Genomic DNA, 21,312 nt, shown 5'->3' on the forward strand with positions numbered 1-21,312 from the left:
GCCCTCAGCCGAATTAGGCACCTGGATGTTCTCTGGCAGCGACAGTGAGTAGGCTGAGCATGCTTGTCCTTGGAGCCCAGGGCATCCAAGGGGCCCTGCCTTCCCCCAGGTTTATTCTCTTTGTTAAAAGACATTTTACCCTCTGTGTTGTGGGTGAGATCAAAGAGGCACTCCCCATTCACTTCCATCCGCAGGTCTGATAGAAGGACCAGGCAGACCACCCTGGCTCGCTTGCTTCTCTGGGCTGGCTGGTGATGCAGGCCCACCCGTTGTGCTCATGATTGGATATGCCTTCTACTCATAGGCATGGGCTTGGGGTCACCTCTCTTGTATGGACTAAAGAGAAGCTGTGGTTTATGTGTTGGAGAGAACTGTATCGGTCCTTCTGCTGGGAAGACCCGTAGACTCTATCTGCTGGGCGGTTAGGATTCTCTAACCTCTTTCCCTTTCTCTGTTCCCAAGGCAAAGGGCAAGACATAGAAACATGGGATGTGGATGCAGTGCAATGTGGATGACAGCCATTAAATAATCTAGAATTTTACAGTGCTTTTTAGGACAGCGGCTGAGGAAATATGATTGAAGGATTTTGTGGTGTAGGACTTGGGTCAGTATTTCAGAACCTTCGGCTTTATAGTATTCTGAGTCCAGAATTCTGAATACTTTTAGTCTCTACTTGCCATTTCATCTTAATGCTGTTTTTTTAAAAGCTGGTTCTCTCTTGCAACCCCTGGTCCCTGTATAATGCCCTAACAGCAGGCAGCTTGTGTAGCCGGGGCTGGAGCACCATCCTGGGGGAGAGCCTGCACCTTCTGGGTGGTATTGGTGGCCTAGGACCTTCTACATGTGTTGAAGATGCCTGTCTCAACAACAGGCTGACCCTCCCAAAGGCTGTTCAGATCTTTAACATATAAAACCAAACACTTAACACATTAGGTTTTACCCCATGTGAAGGGTTATTGTTTACTTTAGAATTCCTGAATTTTTTAATGAGTCCCACCATCGCCCTAGCAAAATAATATTTCATAACAGTTCGCTAGTACTCACTGAGTGCTTGCTGAGTGCCAGGCACAATCCTTGCCTGTAATTTAATTTTCTATCTTTCTAGGGGTGGTATTATGCTAATCTCCATTTAATAGATGAGGAAAGTAATGGACAGAGAGATTTAGTACATAACTAGAGAGCCCAAGCTCATGAGCTAGTGGCCAAGGCAGGTAATAGGAAAATTCATTGCTGTTCTCGTTCATAATTCATTTTGTAGAATTCTAGTCATTCAGAAAATGAACACTGACTAGGCCCTGGGGTTATAGTCCTCATGAAGCTTACATTCTAATGGGGAGAGAAACAGGAATCAGAAAGACTCAGCCAAATAGTGTGTGAGGTTGTGGGGAGTGCCCTGAAGGAAATGAAAGGGGAAGAGAATGTGTCAGGCAGGCCCTGCTGTCAGGAAATCCTCTCTGATAAGGTGATCTTTGAGCAGAGACTGCAAGGATGTGAGGGAGTGAGCAACGTGAATATTTGTTGTGAGTATTTGTTTGAGGAGACAGTGCAAAGGCCCTGAGGCAGGAGCATGTGGAGAATGGCTCAGAGTGACTGGAGGGTTGTAAGTGCAGGGAGATGCAGTAATGAGGAGCCAGCGGAAGGAGTCTACATGTTAAGTCAGAGATAGTTCTGGTTTAAATGTGCCCAAAACCAGATGTTAATTACTCTCTTAAGTCCAAGCTAATCTCTAACTTGAAAGTCACCTGGGGGGCTGATGCTGATCAATCACTGTCTTGGGGATAATGACTCCAGCTTAGGTGTCCCAACTCCGGGCCGCCACGAAGGGCTCCTCCTTGGGGGCTGCAGCTGTCCAGATGGAACGCTGGCCTAGGTGGGGAGTAACCAGTGAAGAGGTTGTTTATGACCACCTGAGCCCTTCTTGTCTTCATAGATGGGGAGCTAGGAGAGTCTTCCACCGAGGAGGCGTCCACTCAGGGTAAGAGCGAGGCAGTGCCCTTGCCATCTTGTTTTCTCGGATCCATCCTGTTCTCCCTGTGCCTGTGGTGTGGGAGGAGGATGTGAGGATCAGGCTGAAGGATGGTGAGACAGCAGTTGCTTCTACATAAAAAGATCAGCTAAAGACCTATGTGCCAAAATGAGCTGCGTGGAAACTTAAGCTTGTTTTCATGCCCCACCCAGCCCTACAACAGGACTCACAAATGTGATAACGGGTCATGTGTCTCTAAGTCCAGTGATGGAGATGTTTAAATAAAGTTCCTGTTGGCTGTGAAGCTGGAGGTGGGGGCTTAGGTGATTTACCCTGTGATTAACTTATGCCAATTCACGAATGATTGTATCTTTCACAGTTGAAGAATGGGAGGATAAAGGATTGCCCACAAATCATTTTAATTCAGGTATGAACTTAATATATTCCTTTAAATATTGTTGCTAAGGGGCTTGTACCTTTGAATTTTGTAATCTGGTCATATCATATATATTTATTAAACATTTTTTGTCTGAAAATGCCAATCACATTCCTATAAGTAAAACTTTTTCTCTGTCATTTAGAATTTAATAAAATCCAATCTCACTGTGAACACTGTAAAGCTGAAAATGTAAGTCTCTTTTAATTATAAAGTATGATTCTTTAATTTGCTTGATTTAAGGAAACAACATTTACTTATATATCATATATGTGCTTTTTCTCCAGAAACACAATGAACCAGTGACCCCCAGGCTCCTTTCCCGGGGACAGTTTTTGTAAGTCATTGTGGATACAGAAGACGACATATTGTTCATCCTTTTAATTTTCTATATAAAAATAACCCTGAGTAGGGGAAGCACAAAACAGCATAACTTAACTTCACACATTTTATGTAATTCCTTGGATTGTTTTCTTTGATACTGATGTTGCTTCAAAATGTTACTGAGTTCTCTTTGTGCTTTTGAATGAAATTAAAAACAAATAATTGCAAGAAGTCCTCTCCTACCCAAGCAGCAGGACTGAACAGGTGCTCTTATCTGTCCAATGCAGACTGAAGGTGGACACGGAGGGCATTTACCAGTGCACGGAAACTGGTCTGATATTTGAAGTTAACAGAAAAGTTGACATCAAGTATTGTGTCTTGTCCTGGAGCAAATATGCGGACCTGGTTGTTAAGCCCTGGGTTGTCGGTGGACCCTTGTTTGATGTTAAATGTGACCCTACCTGTCTTACCTCCATTCAGTTTCCACATTCCCTCTGCTTGGGTCGTAAGTACTAATTTGCTAACAGTTTAATCTGTGCGTGTGTGTGAGAGAGAGAGAGAGAGAATGTGTGCAACCCATACAATGCCTGGAACACTGACGCACCTTCATGTCTTCACAGACTGCGACACCAACATGATGTTCAAAGTCTTGCATGTTAAAAGTACTGGGGCCTCGTTAGAATACACCGTGGACCACTCTGCAACCCATGTCAAATGGCGCGTGAGCTCTCTTTCTCCTGTGGGACCTGTTATTCAAAGCGAAGAAACGGTGTTCCACCACGGGGCCGTGATTCTGTACAAAGCCATTGACCATAATCCATCCTTGTCTTTTCGAGTGTACATAGCAACCAATAATGAGTCCTTCATCAAGGTAAAGCCAATGAAATGAATACTAAATGTTGAATACTTTGTTTTCAGACATGACACGACATCTGGGTGGGTCCTGTCCCTGTTGCTTTGTGTCCCCCCTCAGCGGCGGGTCTGATTTGGTGCTCCCACAGAGGTCGTAAAGTCCGTGGCTGGTGTGTGTGTGCTGAGTCCTCAGATCCAGGGAGTATGATTGTTTGTACATGTAAACAGTGTTGTGAAGATAACAAATGGGGAAAGAGCTCTTCAGAGCTGGGGCTGGCCCAGGCAAGCAGGCCTGGCCTTGGAGGAGATTGCCTGGTGGACAGCCTAGGCCATCTGTTTTCTACAGCCTTTTTGCTGGGGACCAGGGACCAGGGGCCAGAGTGGTGACATCAGCAGGGAGCTCGTTACAGTGCCAAGTCTCAGCCCCACCCAGCCCTGCAGACTCAGAGGTGACTGGTGTGCACGTGGAGCTGGAGAAGCACCGGCCCTGGGATGCACTGGGCATCGAGGGTAGGGTGACCGAAGGTTTCTTCTGGGCCTAAAGCTCCACCAGTAAGATGGGCCTCTCAGGGTAACTCACTGCAGAACAATTTTTTGGATAAAAAATTGACCCATTGTTCATGGGTTCAACATTCTGGTTTTTGAAGCAACAAATATTCATGAAGCACCTCATGTGTTTAAGGCAGCCTGGCCTGAGGGAAAGGGTTTAGATATTCACCATGGAACCAGTTTTCCAGAACACCGAATAAGGCTGTGACGTTCAGCCCATTTTCCAAACAGTATTGTTTAGAACAAAGGGAACCGAATCTCCTTTCATAGCCCGACTTAGAGGTCGGCTGAAATATAGCAGATAAAGCAGTGACACAAGATTATACTTTCAGATTCGAAATCAGGGTTTGACAGAAGTTAAATGAGCATTAGAGCTGTAATAAAGTGTGCTAATTTAAGAGTTGTAATTTGAGCTACAGAATCTCTATCAAACGATCTACTCCCAGTGGTCTTTGGTTGTAGTATTTTCACACTTTAAAAATGTTATACTGATTATAATTAGCCATATGTATTAAAGTATAAAAACTTTATTAAGTAATGGGTTTTTAGTTTCTTCCTAAGAAGGTAAAACATGCTTCCTGTAATCTCATTAAGGTAATACTTTCAGTTGGGAAAGTAATCTTCAAAATGGTATGAGAATAATTTAAAGTATAATTAGCATAGATTTGGAATAAGTACTGTTGTTTAATGAACTTTATATTTTTTTAAGTAAATTCAGTTATTAAAAGGGGATTACCCCTCTTCCTAGGAAGCTGGGGTGGGGGCTGATTACATCAGCACATGTAGAGACGTTTGCCGCCAGAACAATGGGGAGCGTGGCACTGGTAAGGCAGGATGTCCTTCCTGGCTGATGTTTTATTTTTACACTTTTCTTCATGGGTTGATTTTTTTTCCCCCTAAGTAGAGAAAGATTTCCTTGAATTCTGCCTCAGGAAACCTAAATTTCATGTTCAGCTGTGACAGCTGCTTTACCAAGGGAGCCTGGGCCAACGCTTACTTTAACCTCTTGGGGGCATTTGAACAATACATGTAAAGTCAGCGCCCCCCGTAGGCCCACGTCAAAGGGGTAGTTGTGAAAATAAGGATGGAAACATATAAAGTGTGGGACAGAGACACACTGAGTAAGCTGGAACCCTGTAGAGTAAAGTAGCTGCCTTCTGTCCACAGGTGCACTGCTAGTGCTAACTGAACTCACATCCTTCAGGAGCAAATGGTCGGTGCCACACAGGGTAGAAGGGTTGCTTTTGGCCGTAGTGCTTTTGCAGAAAGATGTTTGGCGATCTGGGAGCCTGAAGTACAGATCAAAGGCGCCTCAAGCCTCTGTGGCCTTTTTTCCCCCTTGTGAGCACTGTGAAAGCTACTTCAGGGCTGTCACTTTGTAGTCAGAAGTGAAGATAATGCAGGCTGGCACGTGCCCTGCCTATAATCTGACATTTCTTACTGTTGTTGCTGATGGATTTCAAAACCAAAACCTGTTTCCACCTTTAGGATATTTCCAAGTCTATAAAGCACTCCTCTAAGAAATTCATGAAAGTCGACAAGCCTCCTGTTTGCCTGAAGTTGTTGCAGAATGGGAAGAAGTACAGACTGATTAGTGAGCCGGAAGCCGAAATCACCCCAGAGGTAGAGCTCTTAAAACCACCTCAGAGGGGCAGCGGGGATGTGGATCTCTTAGCTGTGGTGTTTTGCAGATACTACAAATAATGTATTTTGTTCTCATTTTTTTATTTCCCACCTTCTAAGAAAGCAATTGTGTTTTTCTCATCTTGTAGCTTATTTCAAAGATCCTGTTGAATTTTAGGATGCTGCAGTCATTGGGAAAATAGACTCCCCAGTCTCTTTCCCTTTCAAAAGGTTTTCCATTTTCTTGAATTTTTAATTAAACTCTTCAAACAGTGTTAGCTTCAAAGGAATACAAACCTTAAGTTTAATTTGAAGTCACACAGAGCATTAAAGGTTAATGGAAGGGAGTTGCTAACAAGGGATATTGGGCTTTTCTTACTGGAAGGCATTTGAAAAATAGAGGACAGATTGTCATCAAATTTGTCTGTAAACACCATGACATTTGTAAAGTGACTTTGATTTCTCAGAAATGACTTGGTTATTTTGAAAACTTATTTTCACAGTGTGCTCTGAGCATATATGCCACAGCTTGTCGAGCCTGGACCTCTGTGTGCAAATTCCTTTGTATGCCTCCTTTTGTTTGTCTGTTTATTTTATAGTTTATGAAAAGCTGAAAACATGTTTTGATTCCATTAAGTTAAGATGGGAGGCAAGAGAGCTAATTGCAGTGGGGTCCATGTTGCATCATTTTATTGTATCATCAAGGCACCCAGTGCCCTGTAGAAGCAATCACAAACCCTGATCAAGCTGTCGAGTTGATCAGACAGTCTTCTATTACCTTCCTTTCTGGTTTTAAAGGGTCTCTTCGCACCCTTTGAATTATTTAAGCCTTACAGCTACATGGCTGAGGAAACTGATGCAGGCGGGCAGTCTGCCCAGGCCACATACCCGGGCAGCGGCAAGTTCGGCCCAGAGCCCCAGCTGCCTTTGGCTTCTAAAGCCGCCGTCTTCCCACTGGGATCTGAGAGGTTAATTCTTGGCCCTCCCAAGCTGATCAAGCCCTGGCCGATGGTACAGCAAGACAATCACAAGAAGCAAACTGCAGCCTTGTCTGGGAAGTGGAATTAAATTAGAAGAGTTTGCTTAGAGCAGTGATTCTTGGCCTTTGCTGCAATGGAATCCCCTGGGGAGCTTTAAAAAAAAATTCTGTGGCCTGGGTCCCACCTCCAGGGACGCTGACTTAATTGGTCTGGGAAAGGCCTGGGCATTGGGTTTGTTAAAGCTCCCAGGTGCCTGTAATGTGTTGCCAAGTTAAAGAACCACTAGGAGAGGGAATAATACCTATTGAATAGGTGAATCTGTCCAGGAAGAGACCAAGGTGGTCCCAGGAGTTCTTTTTCACAAAAGATGTTGATAGCTGGGGGACTTTAAATAATCTGTGTTTTACGACTCACTGTGTGCTCTCTCTCTCAACCAAATCTCTGGCCTATAAGATGGGAATAATCTCCCAGGTTTTCTGTAAAGATCATACAAAGTGATGGTTTGTGGGTACTCTGAAAATTTTTAACACTCTGTGTAACTATAAGGTGTTCTTTTCAGTTTTATACCATTAATGATTTGTTTAACTGACATTGATCAGGAGTGCCTATTACAAGTCAGCCTGGGATGAGAGCTAAGAGTTAAAAAAGAAGTAAGTCACAGGCTTTTTTTTTTCCCCGTGGGGGTACTGGGGATTAAACCCAGGACCTGGTGCGTGCTAAGCATATGCTCTACCACTGAGCTATCCCGCCGCCCCTAGTAAGTCACAGTCTTTTCCCTCAAAGATGCCAGTGTAGTGAGGGAAGTACTCCATTCATGCAAAGAAATAATTTTAACGTAATGTGGTATTACTATAGAGATGGGCAGGAGGTACAGTGGGCTTTTCCAGGGAGGCTTTTCACATGGGGGAAGTTTGCCTGGGTTTGCAGATGCCTGAGAGGTGACAGGAATGTGCGGCTGGGCTGGAGGCCCCCGGGAGGCTTTGGGGAATGGGAACGTGGAGGACTTTGGGAGGACTGGGGCCAGGGGAAGGAGTTGTCTCAGCATTATGGACCCTAGTGTGTGACCCCTGGAAGGTTGTGAGGATAATGCTAGTGACTTGGAGCAGAAAGAGAGGGGGGCAGGTTAAGACCACCGGTTTGGGGGGTGATGCCCAGTGCAGTTCAGTGTTATTTATTAAGAATGTACTTCTCAGCCAGGCTTGCTAGCCAGTCTGGAGAGGAGCAGAGGAGGTGGGAGGAGGAGGCAGTCCATGTAGAGGTTAAGAGCTCACACTCTGGAGTCAAAAGATGTGGATTCAAATTCTGGTTTCATCACTTCCTGCATGTGGACTTGGGCAAGTTCATTTGCTTCTCTGGGATTCTTTATCCATGAAATAGTCATAAAAGGATTTGTCCAATGAGGAACTATGGGTAAAACCCTCCACATAGTTCTGTGAATGTTGAGTCAGTCGCAGATTGGAGCATGCTCCAAGGAGAGGATGGTGAGGAGTTTAAAAGCACCTGGGAAAGGGTGGCTGATGGGTGAGCCCACGTTCCATCTGAAGAATCAGGAAAGGGCTGACAGATGGGGCCAAGGGACTAGAAAGGAAGCTTCAGTAAGGTAGAAATGCAGTTTGGAGTAAGAGTGGGAAGGTCTAGAAGGAAGAGAGTAAGAGGACAAGTGATTGAGTGGTGGGATTTCCAAGGTCACGATTTCAGTGGGGTGGTCCAGCAAGCACTAACCCTTTTAATGGTCATTATTCTTTATCTGACATTTTATGTTGTTCATTAGTGCAACTTTTAAATGTAAGAATGTCACTTTTTTTTTTTTTAAAGGAAATTGAATTTGTGGATGGTTCACTTTTAAAATTGAAAAGTTATATTGAAGTGTATTTGGAGCAACCGGTGGAGTTTAAGTTACTTTTGGTGGAGATGGATTCCGAGGAAATTGTATGGAAAGCAAAACTGAGAGAGTGTGAGTGTTTCATGTTTTGCATCTTGAGTTAAAACTCTGGTTTGGTGGGGTTGGGGCGGGGCGGGGCGGGGCGGGGTGGGGAGGTGGGCAGGCAGACGGGGCAGTCGTCCATCCCATCACTGGGACGTGACAAACTTCGATTAAAAGAAACGAAGGCCCCAGCCACTGGGACAAAAGTGCCGGCTCGGGTTCTCAGGCCCTCACCGTCCAAGTCCCCAGAGAGCGGGTGCCTAGAGCCCATATTTGCTCTCACGTCTTTCTCCTCCAGATGCGACACCCAGTCAGATCGGTTTGGATTTCTGTCCTAGTCCAAGAAGGAAGCTTTTCTATGGGTGTGATTCTTATTGTCAGTATTAGACCCTTAAATTAGCCTTTCATCCAAACTACAGTTACTTAGCCGGGAAGAGTCCTAGGCGGGACTCTGCATTGGGGGTTGTATTATTTTTCTCTTGGTATTCATTAATTTGTCAAACAAGTGAACCTGAAAGATGTTACTTTTTAATCACAGCAAATGCCACAGTAATGAAGGTATTTAACATGTCGCCACCCGAACAACTGATGTTCTTCTAGACTGAGTCTCTCTCGGGGTAGTTTTAGAGACCACTTTATAAGGCCTCTTTGTAACCTTGTGTAATCACAGTCTGCATGCTAAGGTGGCCCTGGTCTGCATTATCTGGGGGCTCTATCCTACTGGTTAGCAGCACCTGCTCATCACTTTTCAGGCGCCTTCACTCCAGAGACCTATCAAAGGCCTCCTGAGACGTCGGCACGTCAGAACGGGGGCTGAATTTCACACACGGCAGGTGCTGTCCAGTCAGAATGAAGTATCCAGAAAGAATTCCCAAAGTACAGGGTTTTCCAAACTACAGAAGGCTAATATATATGTATGAGATTCTTTTACGTGGAGAAAAATAAACTTAAAATGTTTATTTTTACGGCTTCCTTGTCCACCTGGCACACAATGCCAGTGTTCTGATCGCAGTAGTTCTAGATTTGAAGAAATGCAGAAGAAATGACATTTCACCTGGCATGTGGGTAGGGCACGTATCATGACGGTGGTTTGCAGATGACTGAGGTTTGGGAAACACTTGTCTCACAAGACATGTTGGAAGGAGTCCTTGTGATTTATCTCAAGAGTCCAAGCCCAGTGCATTTGCGTACGTACCAAGTTAAAACTCCACACTCATATTTGAACTTTAGGGAGATTGCCAAGACCCTAGGGCTTCCGTGTTTTCACAAATCGATTGCTTTAATTCAAATTTCATACCACTTTTTCCAGTTGATGCTTATGGTACTTTCACAGGTGACTGGATTCAGCAAGATCGGAATCGGAACATTTCGAAAAGCAGCACAAGTGGTGAGTGCTCATAACTGGACATTAAACTTCTGTTCTTTCCATCCACTAGAATTTTAATTTTGCTGTGCAAATACGGTAACATCAAGGATCTGTTAAGTGTTCCATAACTCTTAAATAGTCTAAACACCTCTGAATCCATTTTCAATTGGTTTCTATTTGTATGATGATTTTTTTAAATCCATTTTGAAGATGGGTGGATACTAACAACCATAAGGGAAAGCCAATTTGTTGCTGTTGTTTTTTAAAGGTAACAGGCGTCGAAAAATGAGTAGCAGCTTACCTGATGAAGTGGTCTATGATAAAAGAATGAAGCAGATTGACACTTCAGGTTTGTAAAAATGTCATCAGTGGCTCTAAATCATTTTCCCTGGTCTCCCGCCTTGACATTCATCCAGCACATGTGCTTCTCGGGTCAGTCTTCCTGGAACACATCCCAGATGTGCCTCCCAGATACCTTCTCCCTGTGTCCCAGCTTCTCAGGCCTGGGTAAGGGTCCCCTTTGGTCTGCCCCAGCCTACTTTTCCAGCTTGACTGCCCGCTCCTCCCCTTCACTCAGTGGGATGAGAACGGGAGGAGGGGAAGCTCCTGCAGCCCCTAGGGGCAGGACCACGGCCTGGCCATCTGTGCATTTCCCATAGCACTGAGCGTGCAGCCTTTTATGCAGAAGATAATGAATGTGCATGTGTGCAGTCACCGGTTTCACAGTTATTAGCTACATTTAGGGGAGGGAGCCGCCAGCTCAATTATTGGAGACTAGAGTCAACCTAATTTTTTCCAATTAAATGGCAGAGACCAAAGCTCGATAGTTGTGAAAATACAATAGAGATTTAGACACGTAACAATGGTGCTCTGAGGAGCCAGAAGATGGAGTATGTGCCTCAGAATTCAAGTCCAGAACTCACAAATTTGAGTTTTAAAAACCCAAACTCAAATTATATGAGACAAGGTCTCAAGGCTTTGGGAGCCTCATGTAACTCCCCAGATTAAATCTTTTCAACAAAATACCCTTTATTTTACTATTGTAAGAAAGTGTGAATCTCTAAAAGCAGATAAACTCTCTCTATAGACTGAAATAAGATCTTTCACTTCCTAGAGCAGGCGGTGGTGAGGATGACACGTGTCTGATTTTACTGCGTGTCACTAGAGACTTTTTTTTTAATTTTTATTAAGTGAACATCAGAATAAGTGAGGCTCTGGAATTATTTTGCCTTAACTTAACTTACTTAACAGTTATTTTAACTTAACCAATTTACTTAACCAAATTGGGATATAATATTTTTCCAGTTTTATTGAGATATAATTGACAAATAAAATTGTATAGATTTAAAGTATAAAGGTGATGTTTTGATGTATGTATACATCGTGAAATATTTACCAATCAAGTTAATTAGCACATCTACCACCTCACATAGTCACCTTTTTTTTTTGGTGGTAGTGAGAATGCATAAAACCTACTCTCTGAGCAAGTTTCAAGTATGCAATACAGTATTATTAACTAGAGTCACTGTGCTATAGATTAGATCTTCAGGACTTACTCATTTATAACTGAATGGGACACAATTTTGTATTAAATTGATACATAGGAAAAGTTTTCTTTTCTTGAAATTATTTGGCTGTTTTGAAATTAGCTCCAATAACAAGTAGCTAGAAATAGAATTCAAATGATCAGATGCTACCTAGAAAGATTAAGGATTTCTAACCACTTTAGAGTTGACAATATGATGTCAAATAAATTAATAAAGATTTACTTTTGTTTAGGCATTTCTGCAACATGTTTTGAGCTGTTGAGTCTCTATCTTGGTGTATCAGGCTCAGCATATCACCATGTTGCTTTTTAAAATATGGTCAGCTCTCTTGGGAAGGGTGTAGCTCAGTGGTGGGGAGGGTGTAGCTCAATGGTAGAGTGCGTGCCTAGCATACACAAGGTCCTGGGTTCAATCCTCAGTACGTCTATTAAAATAAATAAATAAATAGTAAAATAAAAACCTAATTACCTCCCCCTTACAAAAAAAAATTTCCCCTCAAAAAAATAAAATAATATTCAATATCTTGTAATAATCTTTAATGAAAAAGAATATGCAGATGAATATATGTATGTATATGCATGACTGGGACATTATGCTGTACACCAGAAGTCAACACATTGTAACTGACCATACTTCAATTAAAAATATTAAAAAGTAAAAAATTTGAAAAATATGGTCAACTCTCAACCTTAACAGAATCACTTTGAGATCTTGTTAAGTTTAGGTTAAGAGTCTGATGTGGTAGTTTCGGGGACAGCCCAAGGACTGGCCTTGTTAATAGACTCCCTGGGGAGTTTTCCTGGCAGCAGGCCGAGAGGTGCACTCGTCTAGGCACCGGGAAACCTCTAGAGGGCAGGGGCACCCCTTTAGAACCCATCCTCCAGTCTAGAAGGCTGGAGAGGAAACTGTGAAGTGGGTTAGGGTCTAATATGTATGTTTGGTTTACATGAATAGACTGTTGGCTGTAGATGAGCGAAAGTGTTGTGGTCATGGGAGAGGGGCAGAAGGGACTCTTCCCTCTCTCTGCCTTCCACTGTCACCTCCAAGTGTTTGTAAGACCTTGAGGATCCTTAAAGGAGACTCAGCAGCCAGTGAGCTTTGCTTCACCATAGCACAAACCAGCTAAAACACGTGAACGTAGAAAATCTGTCTTACCGACAGGGCTAATATTTTTATGGAGCCAATAGTTTGCACTGGCAAACGTATATCCTTCCAAGATTATGACCCTGTTTCTTAGCAACAGATAGTACAGATACCCTCCTGTGACTTTTCTGTGGATTGTGCTTTTCCCCCCAATGCCAGGAGATGGCAGAACGGAGACTACAGGTCATCTCCCTTCCTGCCTCTTTAGTGACCACTTAAAGGTAGCATTTTGTATGTGGCTTTAACACTTAAAGACACAGAGGTGGGCAAGGGTAACAGCTGTATATTTTTCTTTTTGAGCCACATAAATTATTTTCGGTGTCTTGATTTTTTTTTTTAACTCCAACCTAATCTGTGCTGCTTTGTAAAACAATTTCATTCCCTGAATTATTGAATTATCATTGTGAGCAAGCACTGTGCCCCAGTTTCATGTTATAGGAAATTGTTCCCTTCTGTCTTTAAAAATAGTTTGGAAAGCAAGAATTTTTTTGTCACTTAAATATATCTTAAAAGCAGTTATTAAATTTTCAAATTGTGGTTTCTTTTTTTATATAAAGAGAATGTATTTTCATTGTGAATTCTTCATCTGCTTTTAGATGGGGCAAAGACTAAAGCCTTGTTAACAGACACTCAGCTGATAAGCCTTGCTGAGAAGCTGGGGCAGGAGTGGGTAAAAATCGCCATTGCCAACCTGAAGTTGAAAATTAGCGATATTGATGCTATCATGGAGAAGAAAGAAGACGTTACAATGAATAAGTTTCGGATGCTGAAGAAGTGGCAAGAAAAGGAGCAGAGTAACGCCACAGCTCAGAATTTATGTAACTGCTTGAAAAATGTCGATTCGGTTGAGGTCCAAGATGTGCTGAGAGGTAAGCAGGAAATTATCTTTAATTAGCCACTTTCTTGGAATCTAGCTATGTCTTTGCAAATAGCATATTTCTACCATAGAATGTGTTGCTTGCTTATTTATAAGCTTGGGTCCACATAATTCTGCAAATGCAGCAGTAAGCACGTGGGTGACCATAATCTTACTAAAGGTGGTTTGTGCATGGAGTCAGGGAGCGTTTAAATCTCATCTCAAGTGCTGGCTAGGTTTGTGACTAAGCAAATTCTTTTTTTTTAATTGAAGAGAAGTTAATGTACAAAATTATATAAGTTACAGGTGCACAATATAGTGATTCACAATTTTTACAGGCTATGCTCCATTTATAGTTATAAAGTCTTGGCTATTTTCCCTGTGTTGTACAATATATCCATGACTAAGCAAATTCTTTACCTAACTTTAAGCCTCTATGTGCCTATCTGTGAAATGGATGTAAAACCCTCACTGCCCTGTTGTGAGACTGAAAAGAGGTAATGCAGGTAAAGTTCCAGGCAGGTAGTGAGACGCAGCAAGGGGTAGATAATGTCCCTAATGGAGACCTAGCCGGTCGCATTGGGCCGTCTGTGGTGCTGAAGCAATGCTCGGGGAGGCCACAGGGTGGCACTAGTGAACCTTCAGTAGCCAAGAAGGAAAGGGGAAGAGCAGAGCCCCAGAGAGGGCTAGACGGAGTTGTTTCTGGTCTCGATCCAGAAAACCGCACGGTTCCTTCCTTTGTTTTTAAGCACTTCTTTTTTTGTGTGGCTTGACTTAGCACATTGTTATACCCGTGGTCAAACCAATTCACAACTTTGATTATTGTATATTGTTATCACGATTAACAAATGTGGTGTTACTTCTCAGAAGTCTCGGCAAGTCAGAGAGATTTTTATTTGGAATTCTATTCAGACTTTTTATTCCTTAAAGCACGCAAAAGTGTGTCTGTGCCCTAAAAGGTTATACAAAAAGTACAAGCGTGCGCTGACCTCTCAGGAGGCTGTCCAGCGTGGTGGGCGAGCTTTCTGAACTCCTACACCAGAGTTTGGGTGCAGAAGCTGCAAGCAAATAGAATAGCCAGTTTCAATATCAAATTTTTTTTATTCTCTTTCTTAGATGTGTTGAAATTATGTAAATCACTGAGGCCCACATTTGGAAATCTACTGATTTACACACAGGCACATCTGCCTTTTGACAGCAATGGCTGCTGTGCTGTGATAAAGAATTATCACAGCCTTGTCCGTCAGAGGAAGGCTTGGAGCTCTGACTCCCTCCCAAACCCTGTAGAATGTATTGTTATTGTTTTGTTTTGTTTTTATCTGCTCCTGACCTCACCAGACACTTGACATGAAACTGTAAAAGGATTTGCGACTTTGTTTTTAACAGTAAAAAGGATCATAAAAGTTTAGTATCCCCTAATTAAATAGGAAAAAAAATCTTCTTAGTTAAAAACAAACAAACAAACACCAAAATTTACCAGTGTTTGATGCCCTCATGTAGCCGAAATATCTGGTTAATTGGCTGAATTTTGTACTTTTATCGGGATGTTTCAGTGTCTTGTAACCACAGCCTTTGAAAACCGCATAGGTATCTTCAGCTCAGGAAAACCCGGCCACTTCTAGGAGTTCCTTTTTGAAATGGATGAGTAGTTTTCTTTAAAAGCATGAACCTCACCCCCCACCCCCAACAAAGAATCCCTGAATTTGTTTCTCTGTTTTGTTAGGTTTCTTGCAGGAAACGTGAAGTTTGGAAGACGAGCTGGAGAAGGAAACCTCTGGAACTTTCAACTGCAAAGACCATTTCTGTGGTAATTGGGTGTAGAGTTGATGGGACCTGGAACTTCACAGCCTGTGGGAGTAGCTCCTTTCACAGGCAGCCGCCCTCAGCTCACATTATTCAGGGGCAAAGGGAATGTGGAATATTTTGAAACCTGAAGAAAGAAAAAAAACTCTATAATATCAAGGGTTTTTTTGGGTTTTTTTTGCACCTCCTGTTCACACATCCCACCTGGCTTCCCCACCCATAAAGGGTGCTTAAAATGACTCAACTCAGTCAGGTGAGAAATGTGGTAATTTTCCTTTTGTAGTCCGTGAACTATGAAACTCATATCAAGTGTTTGAAATGTTTTTAGCAATTAAGTAGTGGAGTACTTAAATTGCACCAATTTAGTTTAGCTTTTTTCATAACGACATAATAACGAGAGAGGTTCCTGTGCTTCTGGCGCCCACGCAGACAGACATTCACGTGCTGCTGGTGCAATATGTCTTTTTATGTGGGATGTGATTTCTGTATCTCACAGTACTAACCAGTCTCGCTAGTGGTCTGTTAAACCATGAAACCAATCACGTTACCGAGTCCTAGAGTGATTAGAAAGGAGTGTAATCCTCTCCCCATCAGTGTTGGTGCAAACGCTCAGAAGTGATGGCCTCATCTCACTGGGGAAGTTCTGGATCCATCATCAGAGTCCCTGCAAGTTTCATCAGCCTCTGAAATCACCGGGCCGGACACTGCATTTTTTGACTTTGACCCTGGATCATTTATTTTGGGGAGGGTGGGGGTGTGGAAATGCCATTCAGAAAGAGCCTTAGCCGGGACCAAGGGAAAACTGTCATCTCTTCTCAAAGAGGACTTGTCCCAGGGAATAATGGGCCACATTGGCTCTTGTTAATGGGTAAAATTTCTTTTTTTGTGTATATATAGACATTGTCACTCTCCCAGAATCATGCATGTGGTGATTAACATCTTGGCTATGTTTTGTTAACTTATTTGAGGAAACTATAAATTACCATTAGTCTTCTGTAGACATTAGCTGGAGAGTAAATGAAATCTCAATGAATTAATCAGAGAAATGTACTTTATAGCTTCGCCTGTGAAGAACAAATTCACTTTATAGGGAAGAATGTATTTCTAATTGTCAGGGATACTGTGGAATTCAAATCAGTGTCACTTCATGAGTTTTTTTTTTTTAATAGTTCTATATTTTAGGAAACAGACTTTTAACACTCAGAAGTGTAAAATACTTAAAGGACTTTGAATTTTTTAAATGTTTATTATTTTTTATAAGTTGTTTCCCAAAGAAAAGCATAGTTTCAGAGGTGCTTTGATATAAGCTGGGTTCCTAACAATTTTCAACCTTTTTCCTACTGTAGGTAAAGGGAAGAACAATAAATCCGCATCTGTACAGTGCTCATGTGATTTCTTTTTATTATTATTTACTTACAAATTACTTTTAAAGCATCATATCCTTTGATTGCTCTTACCTTGGCTGTCTGGGCGTGAGTTAGTTTTGCTCCCAGTCCTCTGGTTCTTGGACTGAGGCCGAGTGCATGTAAACCCGGGCAGACTAACCCGGGAGTTGGCACAGACACAGGGGAACCCTTCTCGCTCTAGGAACGATTTAGACTTTCCTCCTGCTGGTTATGGGAAGGTACGTTTTTATTTAAAACCAGATGGATTCGTATTAGTTCCTTCCCCAAAGCATCTCCGTAGCGGGATTTTCCTGCACGTTTGGGACACATTTTGTTACTGTTTTGAAATGCTTTGGGGGACGAGCTTTCTCCCCTGCTTTGTCATGTGGAAGTGTGTTTTCACTCCTTTTTATGAAGAGGCCACACTATTTGCTGATTTGCAAGTGTGTCCTCATGAGGACAGTGGTTTTCAGCAGTCGGCCCAGGCTGTCACCGTTGCTGGAAGTCCCTTCTGGGGAGAAGCAGTGCAGTGCTTGCTGATGGGTGGGATCCCCCCCCGGGTAGCCCGGGTCTCACTGCTGGGATTGCGCCTTTTCCAGCCCACGTATCAGGATTTGAGCATTTCTGACAATCACCCTGTGGCTCCTGATATGAAAACAGAGGCCCTGGGGTTGAATTCTGAGTGCAGGCTTCTTCCTGCTTTCTGACGGGGAGGGCCAGCCTGGAGCTGCCAGTGCATTTAGATCCAGTTTATTCCAATCATGATGTCATTCGTAGTTTGATCTTTAGAAGAGGGGAGGTGATCTTTGCCTTTATAGCAAATTGGGAAGTCTAACAGATGGTTTTTTTACTTGTAAAAACTTAAGTTCCGTGGGGCCTCGGGGGAGTTCAGTTTTTTCCCTAACTGTGGGAGCCTTTTGTGAAAGGAAATCTCACCTGGAACCTGCACTGGTAGAGCGTTCAGCAGTGGAGCTGCTCTGGTCGGGGGTTTCTGAGGGCTAATGGGTTATCGGGGCGCCTGCTGGACCCCTGACCTGCTCCTGTCAGGGGCAGTGTGGGAACCAGCAGGTGAAACGACTGCTTGGGTCTCTTGGAGCTACTGTCCAGGAATTTTCTTCTAGGACATCTGCCCCGGGAAGTAAACCTCTTTCCAGTTCATCAGTGTGGTGCGTTTTGATGGTACAATGCTTCTGAAGGATCACATCATCCCAAACCACAAATATGCAAATTGTTTAAGTCAGCAGGCAGGCTTGCGGAGGCCTTGCAGTGCTGCTTGCCCTCTGCAGTGAGGACAGCCAGCTGACAGCCGGTGCTCCCTGAGCCTGGCTTCCGGAAGAGGACAGTGACTGCAGAGCCCCCACCTGATCGCAAGGGGCACGTGCCTTGAGCAAGAGATAAATCTTTGGGAAGACAGGCGAAGGGATAAATTAGGAGTCTGGGATGAACAGATACACACTACTATATGTAAAATGGGAGGTGGAGTGGGTATAGCTCAGCAGTAGGGCGCATGCTTAGCGTGCATGAGGTCCGGGTTCAGTCCCCGGTGCTGCCAGTAAAATAAATAAATATAGAACTTTAATTACCTATCCCCCACAAAAATTTTAAAAAATAGATAAACAGGGACCTACTGTATAGCACAGGGAACTATATTCAATACCTTGTAATAACCTATAATGGAAAAGAATCTGAAAAAAAAGTATAACTGAATCACTTTGCTGCACACCTGAAACTAACACAACATTGTAAATCAACTATACTTCAATTTAAAAATTGAAAAAAATAAGGAAATTAACCTTTGTTTTAAGCCAAAAACCAAACAAAATAGGCTTACGAATTTTGGATTTGCCTCTGTTGTAAGTATGTGTAATTGTTTTTGGCCAAGCAAGTATGTGCATTTTATAGTTTTTAACTTTTTTTGGTTATTGGGAAAATTTGATCTTTAAATACTAAAGACTTTCTTATTTTTCCTGGAGTAGGAGAAGAAATGAGAAACATGGGAGCCCATGAAGATTTGCCTTTCCCTCTCTACCACTTTTGAGTGCCAGGGCCTGAGAACACACGTACACGGGCAACATGGTGTTTCCTATATTTGAGGCTCTCACAAGGGAGTGTGGGGGAGAGGGGGAGCAGAAAGAACTGTGATGCTGTTTGCAGGGTGATGACGAAAGTGACCCTTGACTCACTGTGACCTTAGCACGAGAGGCGAAATTGTACCGTGGTTGCGTGCACGGGCCGGAAGCAGGGCACCTGGGTTCAAGTCATCTATCACTTTATTGTGTAAGCTTATACGGTTTCTTGTTTCCTCTATAAAAAGGGGAAGAGTTGTTGGGAGGATTCTGTGCATTTGTGGTAAACAGTTGTAGAAACGTGCACAGCCCTTGGTAAGCGGGGAGTAAGCATTAGCTCCTGTCGCGTCTAAAACAGGTTACGTGAGTGTATTATCTTTGATGTTTCATGTCTCAATTTACACTCATAATTTTAATATCATACTCAAAGGTACATGTGTGTAAATAAAGCTTTTGACCCATTCTTACCAAATACATCGCAACCAAAAAGTTGATACAACTCAATGTTTGAAAATTGTGGTTGGTTTTTTTCCCCTTTCATTTAAGACAATATTCTTAGCTCCATTTGTGACAACAAAATACCGTGGACTGGCTGCTTAAACAGCAGACGTGGGTCTCTCACAGTTCTGGAGGCTGGGAAGCCTCAGATCAGGGCGCCGGCGGGTTTGGTGTCTGGTGAGGGCTCTCTTCCTGGTTTGCAGCAGGCCACCTTGTCACTGTGTCCTCACATGGGGGTTGGGGGAAGATCTCGCCAAATTTCTGCTTATATGAGGCCACTAATCCCATTATGAAGGCTCTACACTTAGGACCTAACCTCCCAAAGGCCCCATCTAATACCATCCCACTGGGGATCAGGGCTTCATTCAACACATGCATTTTAGGGGAACACAAACGTTCAGTCTATGACAATATTGTAATGCGCTTTACCTTAAATTAGGAAGCCAAAATTATGCTAGCTAGAACAACTGTCCTCAAACAAGGACAACAACTGCATAGCCCAGGGTGAAATGGCCAAGGGGACTTCCAGCTTCTGCCCGTGCTGGTCTCAGACAAAGATGGTTTTCTTCCTTTTTGTTTCCATGTTTTCTTTCCTCCTTAGGATGTCGGAGGCCCATGTGCATCTCTTGAGTTGTCCAATACCCACCTTTGATGTCTGGTGAGACCACTCCCCAGAACTGGCCTTTTCCCCCAAGCTCTGGGCCCTTAGTGTGGAAACGGTCTGCTGCTTTTCATGTTAGTTCTCTGATTCAGTCATTCTTAGGTGTGGGAAATACTTTCACTGTTTATTTCCTTTTTTAAAAAGTAATTTGTTATCAAATGCCTCTAGTAGGCTAGCACTGGGAGCTATTTTTAGGAGGACCTCAGTCTTACTACTTACTTACTTTGCTCCCACTCTCTGTTCTGTGAAGACAGGACCCTGCCTTTTGTTTTTTTAATTGAAGTCTAGTCAGTTTACAATGTTGTGTCAATTTCTGGTGTACAGCACAATACTTCAGTCATACATATACATGCATATATTTGTTTTCATATTCTTTTTCATCATAGGTTACAACAAGATACTGAATATAGTTCCCTGTGCTATACAGTAGAAACTTGTTTATCTATTTTGTGTATAGTAGTTAGTATCTGCAAATCTCGAACTCCCAATTTATCCCTTCCCACCCCCTTTCCCCTTGGTAACAATAAGTTTGTTTTTTATGTCTGTGAGTCTGTTTCTGTTTTGTAAATAAGTTCATTTATGTCTTTTTTTCCCCTTAGATTCCACATATAAGTGGTATCGTATGGTATTTTTCTTTCTCTTTCTGGCTTACTTCACTTAGAATAACAATCTCCATGGTTTCCCCCAGTCCATCCATGTTGCTGCAAATGGCATTATTGTATTCTTTTTTTTATAGCTAAGTAGTATTCTAGTGTATAAATATACCACAACTTCTTTATCCAGTCATCTGTCAATGGACATTAGGTTGCTTCCATGTCTTGGCTATTGTAAATAGTGCGGCTGTGAACATTGGGATGCATGTATCTTTTTGATTCAGAGCGTCCTCTGGATATATGCCCAGGAGTGTGGGCCCTGCCTTTTGTCATCGTGTCTTGCACCAGATGGCCTCCTCTGCTGAAAACACACAATGTGCTGAGTGCCATGGAGGGACAGGGCGTCACTGAGGTCTTCAAGCAAACAATATAACAATTAAAAGAAAGTGCTGTTGAGCATTGACTAGATGCCCTGTCATTTAATCCTCACAACAGCACTGTGAAATAGGGGCTACAGTTTTCTGTATTTCGCAGATAAGAAAATAGCGAAGAACGTTCAACCAATTTGTCCTGGTCACCAAACCCAAAGGCTAATAATGTTCAAAAACTGCTCACGTTTATCGTGTACATTCTGTGTGTCCAGTGCAATGCTGGTGCTTTGCAGGACTGTTCCATTTAAACTTGTGCTGATCCTTTGAGACAGGGTCTAATATTATCTTTACCTCTTAGAGGAAGAAACA

The 21,312-nt window shown here is 42.8% G+C and overlaps 1 protein-coding gene across 3 annotated transcripts in view; it reads left to right on the forward strand.

The window, feature by feature from the left end:
* The window catches only part of LOC105066647 (nacht, lrr and pyd domains-containing protein 1b-like), a 33,758-nt gene extending 17,006 nt beyond the window's left edge, over window positions 1–16,752 (forward strand). For all 3 annotated transcript variants that reach the window (XM_074368845.1, XM_010952045.3, XM_045514519.2), the window contains 12 exons: window positions 1,931–1,975; window positions 2,346–2,393; window positions 2,548–2,594; window positions 2,690–2,739; window positions 3,014–3,231; window positions 3,347–3,597; window positions 5,616–5,750; window positions 8,546–8,684; window positions 9,988–10,041; window positions 10,289–10,369; window positions 13,307–13,579; window positions 15,290–16,752. In XM_074368845.1, coding sequence (XP_074224946.1) covers window positions 1,931–1,975; window positions 2,346–2,393; window positions 2,548–2,594; window positions 2,690–2,739; window positions 3,014–3,231; window positions 3,347–3,597; window positions 5,616–5,750; window positions 8,546–8,684; window positions 9,988–10,041; window positions 10,289–10,369; window positions 13,307–13,579; window positions 15,290–15,309 — 1,361 coding nt within the window. In that variant the 3' untranslated portion in view covers window positions 15,310–16,752. The remainder of the gene's footprint in view (window positions 1–1,930; window positions 1,976–2,345; window positions 2,394–2,547; window positions 2,595–2,689; window positions 2,740–3,013; window positions 3,232–3,346; window positions 3,598–5,615; window positions 5,751–8,545; window positions 8,685–9,987; window positions 10,042–10,288; window positions 10,370–13,306; window positions 13,580–15,289) is intronic.
* The last annotated feature ends 4,560 nt before the right edge of the window (window positions 16,753–21,312 follow it).

The sequence above is a fragment of the Camelus bactrianus genome, chromosome 1 (assembly GCF_048773025.1).
Source record: "Camelus bactrianus isolate YW-2024 breed Bactrian camel chromosome 1, ASM4877302v1, whole genome shotgun sequence".
NCBI lineage: Eukaryota > Metazoa > Chordata > Mammalia > Artiodactyla > Camelidae > Camelus > Camelus bactrianus.